This window comes from Propithecus coquereli, unplaced genomic scaffold (genome assembly GCF_000956105.1).
Source record: "Propithecus coquereli isolate 6110/MARCELLA unplaced genomic scaffold, Pcoq_1.0 Scaffold292, whole genome shotgun sequence".
Taxonomy (NCBI): domain Eukaryota; kingdom Metazoa; phylum Chordata; class Mammalia; order Primates; family Indriidae; genus Propithecus; species Propithecus coquereli.
This window is the reverse complement of record NW_012148530.1, coordinates 2,198,100-2,208,574: the sequence shown is the minus strand read 5'-3', so window position 1 is coordinate 2,208,574 and position 10,475 is coordinate 2,198,100. Positions and strand designations below refer to the sequence as shown.

General features: G+C 35.7%; 1 protein-coding gene across 2 annotated transcripts in view; it reads right to left on the bottom strand.

The window, feature by feature from the left end:
- The window catches only part of ZNF451 (zinc finger protein 451), a 73,693-nt gene that overhangs the window by 42,645 nt on the left and 20,573 nt on the right, over window positions 1–10,475 (bottom strand). For both annotated transcript variants that reach the window (XM_012648725.1, XM_012648726.1), the window contains exon 4: window positions 406–531. In XM_012648725.1, the coding sequence (XP_012504179.1) occupies window positions 406–531 (126 nt within the window). The remainder of the gene's footprint in view (window positions 1–405; window positions 532–10,475) is intronic.

Sequence of the window (10,475 nt, the reverse complement as noted above, 5' to 3'; positions counted from 1 at the left end):
CTCTAGCCCAGGCAACAGAGTGAGACTCTGTCTCAAGAAAAAAAAAAAAAAAAAGCTTAATATCTATAAAAGCCCTGATAAACTTTTTACTTTTGTGGGGAAAAAAACCAAACAGAAACTGTTAATTGCTCATTTGAGAAATTTCATGATTTTTAATTCCCAAAAATAAAGTTACCTCAATTAATTCTATTTTTTTCTTTTCTTAAATACACATAGGATAAGAATTCAACAAACTAAAAACAGATATGTAAAAAGCTATTATGAATTGCAACTAAATTGATGAATTATCTAGGGTACATGCTACACTTGGAAAATCATACTCTTTTTGAGTAAAGGTTTCGCTTTCCAGCTTTATTATGAACAATTCTATAATTCAATATAACATCAATTAAAATAGTCACATACCCTGAATGCTCTATTCTTCTCTTCTTTCTGCTGTTTCTCCACTTCAACATGGCGGGCTAGACGAGCCAGAGTTAAAGCAACTTTATCCTTCTGATGGTCAATATGGTCTTTACGTTTAACACTCCCCTGTAACGGAAGAAATAACTTTCATTCCTTTTAATTAACAAAATTAGCATTTGGATAACATATATCCATTTACCAAACAGCTACTGTACTAAAGAACCATTTACTTCTTTTAAGAACCTATCTGTGTATATTTTATTTTTTATGTGGTATTTTGTAAGTCAACCAATTATTCACCAGCATCTTTGGTTTTAGACAAACTAGCTGCTAGGACATTTATATTCACTGTATAATCATCTGGATATTGAAAAGTTTCGGGTTGTTTTGTTCTGAGTCGATAAGGTAATGTCATCAAGCCATTAAGTCCACGCTCCAAGAAGTCTAACAGTACAAACATCTCTGGCTCTGTTTTTTTTAGCAGTGCCAGGACAATATCAAGCGAAATTATTGGTTAAAAAAGGTAGAGATGTGACTTCCGGTTTCCAGCATGGCATATAAGAAGCCTAGAAGTTGCTGCTTCATCCTAATGATAAGTTAAAGTTGAACAAACTGAAAAATCAACTATCTTGAAACCTATCAGAGAAGTGAGGTCATAAGGCAAAGAGCTGCTCCACAAAATTGGAGAGAGAGGAGCAACTAAAGAACACTAACTTATTGAAGCAGAAACCCATGAGCAGAAACCTCCACAGGAACAAGTACTGGGGTAAGAAAACCTGAACTGTAATTGATGAATTGCTGGATACTCAGTGTGGACAAGTTTAAGAGTTAAAAACTCCAGGGGATCCAGCCATAGAGGGGCCCTCACACTTTTGTGGGTTCTTACCTCCAGGAGCTCTACCAGGCTCTCATAGTGAAGATTAGAGAAAAATCCCCTTATGCTTCTGGGAGGGGAAGGGATGAGTAACCACACTGAAATATCCCAGAGCATTCTGCTCTCCTTAATAAGACCCGCCTTTAAGAGAAACTATTTTACTAGAGCCTAACCTGCTGGGGTTTCATCAGTGCTTAACTAACCTGGGGGAAGGAAAATACGTAACTCCAGCCGCCTGTAGCCATCCTGTCCCATCTAAGTGAGGGAAAACTGAGAAGCACTGGTGAAGTTCACAGTTCAGGGACATAAGTTCACCTAAAGACTGGGATCTAATCACAGGTCTATAGACCACGTCCCTCTACCCTCCCCCTACGCCTTACCACTACATCATTAATGCCCTATTTTACCACAGTTCCTTTTACCCAGTACATCATGTCCAACTTCCAACAAAAAATTATAAAGCATACTAAAGAAAAGGCAGAAAACAGTTTGAAGAGACAGAGCAATCATCAGAACCAGACCCAGACAAGGCAGGGATGCTGGAAATATTGGACCATGAATTTAAAACAACTATGATTAATATGCTAAGGACTTTTAAAGCAGACAACATGCAACGAAAGATGGATAATGTAAGCAGAGAAATGAAAATTCTAAGAAAGAATCAAAAAGAAATGCTAGAGATCAAAATACAGTAACAGAAACAAAGAATGCCTTTGACGGGCTCATTAGTAGAGTGGAAACAGCTAAGGAAAGTCTCTGAGCTTTCTCTGAGCAGGTATGTCAACAGAGATTTGCAAAACCAAAAAAGAGAAAAAAAAAAAAAAAAGACTAAAAAAACCAGAACAGAATATCCAAAAACGTGGGGCAAGTACAAAAGGTATAACATGCACGTAATGGAATATCAGCAGGAGAAGAAAGGAAGGAAGAAATGCTTGAAACAATAATGACGGAGAATCTCCCCAGATCAATTTCAGACACCAAACCATAGATCCAGGAACCTCAGGGAATACCAAGCAGGATAAGTACCAAAGAAACTAAATATATGCATATCATATTCAAACTGCAAAAAATCAAAGATAAAGTAAAAATCTTGAAAGAAGCCAGAGGGGGAATAACTCCTTATCCAGAGAGGAATAAAGTTAAGAATTACATCTGACTTCTCCTCAGAACCATGTAAGCAAGAAGAGTGGAGTAAAATATTTTAAGTGTTAACAGAAAAAAACCACCAATTTAGTATTCTGTATCCTATGAAATTATCCTTCAAAAGTGAAGGTGATAAAAAGACTTTCTCAGACAAACAAAAATTGAAAGAATTTGTTGCTAGTCTACCTTTCTTGCAAAAATGTTAAAAGAAGTTGTTTAGGGAAAAGGAAAATGATAAAGGGTGCAAGATTTCTTATTCCTTGACAACTGTTCTGCTCATCCTCCAGCTGAAATTTTTTTTATTTTTTTATTTCAAAGTATTATGGGGGTACAAATATATTTGATTACAGGGATCACTTTTATAATGCTTGAGTCATGTTTATAAGTGTTCCCATACCCAGATAGTGTTCATTGTGCCCATGGAGTAGGTTATGGCCCATCCCCTCCTCCCTCCGCCCTGAAATTCTTATAAAAAATAATGTTTATGCCATGTAGTTTCCCCCAAATGTGACTTCATTAATTTAACCACGTGACCAGGATATCCCCATTAACTCAGATCTACTGGCCAGGCATGTGGCTCATGCCTGTTAATCCTAGCCCTTCAGGAGGCCAAGGTGGGAGGATCTTTTGAGGCCAGAAGGTCAAGAGCAGCCTGGGCAACATAGTGAGACCCTGTCTCTACAAAAAAAATATTTTTTAAATAGTTGGATGTGGTGGTGCACGCCTGTAGTCCTAGCTACTCAGGAGGCTGAGACGGGAGGACCCCTTGGGCCCACAAGTTCGAGGTTACGGTGTACTATGACCATGCCACTGCACTCCAGCGTGGGCAACACAGCAAGACCCCATCTCTTTAAAAAAAGAAAGAAAAAGAAACTCAAGATCTACATAAAGAAGAGCAGCAGAGAAAGAATAATTAAAGGTAAAATGTAAAAGAAAAACTTTTCTTTTTCTTATTCTCAATTGACCCAATAGATAACAGTTCGTGCAAAATAACAATAGCAACAATGTATTCAATTACTTATACTTATGTTTGTGCATATGTGTATATGCGCAAGTGTGTTGAGTATCCCTTGTCTAAAATGCTTGGGACCCGAAATGTTTTGGGTTTTGAATTTTTTTAGATTTTAGAATATCTGCACATACATAATGAGATCTCTTGGGCATGGAACCCAAATCTAAAATAAAATTCATTTATGTTTCTTATATATCTTAAACATATAGCCTAAAGGTAATTTTACATGATATTTTTAATAACTTTGTACACGAAAGAAAGCTGTGTACATTAAACCATCGGAGGCCGGAAGCAGTGGCTCACGCCTGTAATCCTAGCACTCTGGGAGGCTAAGGCCGGTGGATCGCTCAAGGTCAGGAGTTCAAGACCAGCCTGAGCAAGAGCGTCTCTACTAAAAAATAGAAAGAAATGATCTGGACAACTAAATATACATATATATATATATATATATACAAAAATTAGCCGGGCATGGTGGCACAAGCCTGTAGTCCCAGCTACTTGGGAGGCTGAGGCAGAAGGATCGCTTGAGCCCAGGAGTCTAAGGTTGCTGTGAGCTAGGCTGATGCCACAGCACTCTAGCCTGGGCAACAGAGCAAGACTCTGTCTCAAAAAAAAAAAAAAAAAAAAAACCATCGGAAAGCAAAGGTTTCTCAGCCACTCATGTGGACAATCTGTGGTTATTTGGCATCACCATCACTCCCAACTCTGAATTTTGTATGTTACCAATAAACATATTTTCTTATACTTTTTCACACAGAAGTATTTAACAGTAAAAAACACAACATACAATGGAAAAATAATGTGTTCAAGGCAATTAAGCGCAGTAGCATCACCAGAACACCTGTACCAGCTGTTAATAGCAACGATAAACAATGGCAGGATTTCAGTCTCTATTTATGATGCTGTGTTTTGATTAAAAGGTTACTATATACTGTGTGTGGGTTTTTTTGTATGTTTTTTAGGTGAGAAGAAACATCAGAAGCAGTTGAAACCACGAAGTGGGTCCTCTAGGGATAAGGAGGCATTCTTCTAAATGGCTTTTTAAAAATATTTCCTGCAGAGTCATCTGCCTCATTAACAACAGTTTTTGACTTAGAAGTCTCTCTTTGATTTTATAAACTGACATGATTTCTTGTTCTGTTATGAATACAGGCTGCTCTAGTCCTTCAGTTAAGTCCATCATACGTTTTTAGCATGTCACCTATAGACACTTCTTATGCAGTGTTAATGTCATCTTCATCATCACTGTTATCACAATCACCTTAACAACCATTGTCAATATTTCACCATCATTCAATGAATGAACTAGAGCCTCATTATCAATGTTAAAAAATGTCTCTGAAATTCACTTTTTCCAGCTTACTGACAGACCCTGAAGGTATCTTTTTTGCATATGTAAGGACTTCAGACATCGTTTTTTCTCACTTGACGCACAGAATCCTTCAAAGTCACCACCTTGTTCATCATCACTGAATAGTTGCAGGCCAGAGGTTGTGCCAGGCATGTCCAACTGTGTCTTTAGTCACTGTGTTCCAAGCACTGGCAACAGCATTATGGCATCGTTCATGCTCAACTCCTTTTAAATACCTTCCACACCCATGCTTCTGTTCACTGCTGCTAGCATGCTGTTCTAGAAGGTGTTTTGATATTTACTTTTCATTAATCTAGGGATATCCTGGTCACATGGTTAAATTTATGAAATCAAATTTGGGGGAAAGTACATGGCATAAACATTATTTTTATAAGAATTTCAGGGGGGAAGGAGGAGGAGGGGATGGGCCATAACCTACTTAATGGACACAACGAACATTATCTGGGTGATGGGAACACTTACAACCATGACTCAAGCATTATAAAAGTGATCCATGTAACCAAAAATATTTGAACCCCTGTAATACTTTGAAATAAAAAAAAAAAAAAGAATTTCACCTGGAGGATGAGCAGAACCATTGTCAAAGAATAACAAATCTTGCAATTCTCATCCAATACAGCTTTCTGTACAAAATATTTGTGAAACCCATCAGAAAAGAGGTTCCTAGTAATCCATGTCTTTTTGTTAGCATTAACAAGAGAGACTGGTAAGAATTCTTGTAAACAGCAAGGAGAGAGGCTTTTGCCCAGCACAGTAAGTTTACACTTATGTGTGCTTGCTGCACTAGTACATCCCAGCACAGTTATTCTGTACTTGGCATCCTTCATCCCTGTAGAAGCCATCTCATCAGCTGTTTCTGGGGCAATAACACCAAAACAGTGATTTTTCATCAGCATTACAGACTTGTTCTGGCATTAGATTTTCATCAGCAATGACCTTGGAAACTTGTCTATGAATTTCTCTGTTTCATGATCAGCAGATGCTTTACCACCACACATCTTTAAAAATTCAATTCTTGTCTTAAATTTCTGCAACCAGCCTGTTGAATATTCATAGTTCCCTTTAATTTTCAGTTCATCATCACAGATCTTTACTTGTTACATGACCAGCATACCATTAAGTGGTATGTGTTCACTGCAATGCTGACAGACGTACTCACAACTAAGATCTTTAATTTTAGCTTTATGTAGTGTTATTGTACTTTACATTAACCTCTCTTCATCACTTGCAGCACAGAACTCCAACAGTCTATCCTTCTGTTTCTTCAGGTCATATATGGTAGTTATTCCTACATCATAGACTTTTGTAAGATATTCCACACTTACACTGCTATCTAGTTTCTCCAACAGCTTGACTTTCTGTGCCATAGATAAACATACGCGAGTCCTCTTTTTGTTTATCCCTGTTATGCATAGGGGTATCTACAGGCCTTTTTGACATTTTCAACAATATCTTTACACCACACAATACTGAAAAAAACACAGTGAATAATGCATGTAGGTCTTTGCCCCATGTGGGGAAACACGGGGAACCTGCCATTGACATGTACAGCCTGCACTCGTGCCATTTTATTACTCCTTGTGAACATGCTTTCATGGGGGAATCTGGGGGGGGGTGTGTGTGTGAAAAGATATTCTGCAGCTGAAGGGGGTAGGAGGGTCTTTTTTTTCCTTGGGGACACTGAATAAATGGTGTTGTACACCTGCACTGCAACCCATCTCACATGAGGTCAGGTGTGGAATTTTCCACTTGTGGTGTCATGTCAGCCTTCAAAAGTTTTGGATACTAGAGCATTTTGGACTTTGGATTTCTAATTAGGAATGTTCAACCTGTATATACACACAAAAATACTCATTTATGCTTATGTATATCTGAAATGAATGACAGCAGTGATATAAGGGACAGGAAGGAGAAATTATGAATATTTTATTATTAAATACAGTCTCATTTGAAAATAGACATGACCTAGGAAATGGAATTTTTTGTCTCTCTAGTTCCTCACGTTCACAACCAACAATGTAAATATTCTGGGAACAGGATGAAAGCCATATTTTAGATAAATTAAGGCAATCCTAACTCAGGAAGAGCTACCCTTGAATTGATGCTTCCACTATCATTTTACTCTTTCCTAGTCCCCAATAAAACAACCACTTTGAATTATTTCTAAGGTTATATTCATTCAGGAAAGCTTTACTTAATATTTATTCTTCTTTTAGTTTACTTTAAAGCATATTTAATGATTCTCTAATTTATATTATAAATTACAGATATAATCTGTATGCAAAGCTAAATGAAAATTAAACTCAGAAACATAGTAATTATATATCAAATAAAATTTTTAGTCATCCACTGGTCACAAAATATCAGTGTGTTCTCAAAATCGTACCCCTTTCTCATACTCATATGCTACCAAAACATATTCATAACACTACGAAGGTTAGTTGTATAGCCTTTTAAACAATATTTAACAATTTGTTTAGCTCTCTTCAACTTCATTCTAAAACTCATCTCCAGCCCTAACATTATCTTTTAAAGGTTAAATAAATAAACTTATTGGTACTATTATCAAATTACTTACTAAAACTATTTTCTTCATATTTAGCTATTAGTAGCCTACATTATCTTTTATTTAACCACAAATTGATCATTACTAACCCATAAATCTGAAACCCAAAATGCTCCAAATCCAAGACTTTTGGAGCACTGACACGATGCTCAAAGGAAATGCTTTTGGAGCATTTCAGATTAGGGATGCTCAACTGGTAAGCATAATGTAAATATTCCAAAATCCGGGAAAAAACCTGAAATCCAAAACACTTCTCATCCCAGGCATTCGAGATACAGGATTCTCAAGCAGTATATGGTTATGTCTCAATAAAAAGAATGTTTCTGTTATTCTACTAGTTCTGCTCATCTATTATCTTTCATGACTTTGAAGGGCTGAAAAGACTCATAAGCCCTGATCCTGAAAACAGGAGACATCTTAGAATTGAGTTTAGGCTCCTTCTTCTTCCCCTCTATGGAGAAAGTTTCTACCTTCTTCTTAAAAAGAAAAAAAAAAAAGGAACTCTGGCTATCAATATTGAAAGTTGATTTGGCAGACAATCTACTAGTAGAGGAAAAGGAATGGTAGCTAGAAAAAACAAGGGCTTCAACTTGGAACCTTTGCCATTTTGAAGTTAGCACTTTAAAAATGAAAAAAAAAAAATGTTTTCTGTTAAACTGGGGAAAAACAAGTATATAAGGCAAACTACAATAGTCATGATATTTTTCCATCACAAATCTTCAGTTGAGAGGTCAAGGTTGCTAGTTAAACGGGCCACTCAATTCGTAGCGTTGGGAATTTCTACCATTCTGTTAATGCCAAAATGCTGAATTGTAATTTAACGTGAAATCATAAAATAAAATTCCAGAACTGCTCTCCTTAGGCTGAATTTGCCATCTCCCCCAAAGCTTATAGCTTGAATTACCATTTAGGTCTTTGGAGCTTTTCTAATAAAGGTCAGGCTTTCAGATATGTAACTTCTGAGGCAAGAATTGAATTGGCTCTGATTCCATGATAAGAATAAGGGGCTTTAAATTTCATTTACAATATTAGCAGCTATAGGATTCTCAAGGTCATCCTACTTGAAGTACTTGCTATCACCCTAGACTAACTTCTTTATAAGATACATAGTATTAAAGAGTTGATATTGACAGTGAATAAGCTATCAGTGCTATCCACTGTTATTTGGGAGGAGCATAGGAAAGCCTTAGAAGAAATACTGGGGATACGGGAGTCCCTACTTGCCTATATTTTAGATCACTCTGCATCAGTTTTCTTCCATACCCAAAACTACACAGCATTAAAGAGGATGCTGTAAAGCCAGAAGTTGTTAAAAGGCAGATTCTGGTTTAATCACTATGAAATTCTTATATTCTAAAATATACTTCTTCTTTACATTTTTATGTAAAACTTGAGGTAAAACATGTACAAAGCAAATTTGGGATATGTCCTAGAAATGACAGCCAGATTCAGAATACTGGTTAAACCAGAGTGCACATGTCCATGAAAGTTAAGCATATATAGGTAAAAGAATTCTTTTGTTCTGAAGAACAATGTTTTATCTTTTAATGTAGCTTGGTAGAGTTATAGCAAAAATTCCAAGTGTAGAAATAGGGTGTCGCTTGGGCAAGAAAAGGGCTTTCTTATGACATCTAGCAGCAGGAGTTGTAGGTCAATATAACTAGGGGTGAGGAGGTGAAGGAAAGCCTGACATGAGGTTCCCTTATTTTGTCAAGTAAGGGTATTTCTAAAAAAGCAACTAATATCTATGGTTAACATCATTTCATAAGAGGAATAAGGATACAGTCTGAGGCTAAGTAGTCTCCTATACCAAACAAATTTAGCCTTGTGACAAACTAGCTGCACTGTCCTTTTTTTCTCTTTTTGCTGCAGACCAATAACCACTTCAACAGAAACCACTTCAGCCCATGAACTCACAAATCCTGAGTTATAACCCACAAAACCCAATCATAAAAGACCAGGAGTCACATCCAATGAGAATCCCACTATTCAGACAAAATTTTCAGCAAAAGTAATTAATGCTATCATTTACTAATAAAGTTTAATGTATAAAGTTTTCCTGAAAACAGTTAAATTTAACAATTGCTTTTCTGGGAAGAATGGCCAAAAAATATATAACATTGCTGTGAAACTGTGATCTACAGTGAAATAAAGTGTAAAAAACTGTTAATGGGCAAGTTAGTGACAACATGACACAAAATCCCATTAATCAAGGAAGTGATAATGTTAAATTTACATTTCAATGACTTTTCCCTATCACTTATATTTGTTAAGTGAAAATGACACAGTAAATATTTATAAGCAAAATCTAGAAGGCTATAAGTCAAAATATTAAATAGTGGCTATTTGTCTGGAGAGTTTTTTCCTTTTTTATATCTATTTTCTAATTTTTCTACAATCAGCATATGTAATAAAATTGTCAAAATTTTAATTATTAGTGAACAAGACTGTATAAAGCCAGAAAGTGTTAACTACAAAAGTCAACCTTTTGTTGTTTGGAAACATAATGGATTTGGTTTAAACCACTAATTTATGCCTTATAAAAATGTTTGGTATCTATTCTGCATAAATATAGGTGGAAATGTTGTTATCTAGGAGGAACATAACTTATTAGTAAACTGTATTTAACTTTTTTCAGATTTTTATTCCTAGAGGTATAATAATTGGGTTTGTTAGATATTCCAAACCTAACAAAAACATATTAATCAATAATTAAGGCAAGTCATTCTAAGTTCAACAGCCTTAATGGCTACTGGGAAAATATTTTTACACAAGTTTAAGGCCAAATACCATTATCACTTTAAAGCAAAACATTTGGCTAAAACATAAATTTGTTATTTTTCTTTCCTTAGACAAGTACTTTTTTAAAAAAAGCTCAAAGTATATGTACTAATTTTATGTTTTAAAATGTATTTAAAATATTCCAGGTACACTTAGTCAAATTAAAAATTAAAACTTAAAAATGTTAGTCAGCTGATTCCATTTGTGTGGAATGTAAATATAGAAAGCAAGATTCTTAGCTTTTTCGATCACAAAGGTAAGTTCTCTTAGGTAAGTTTAACAGATTTGTTCAAAAGAAAGCTAATTATGCACCAGAAGAAAT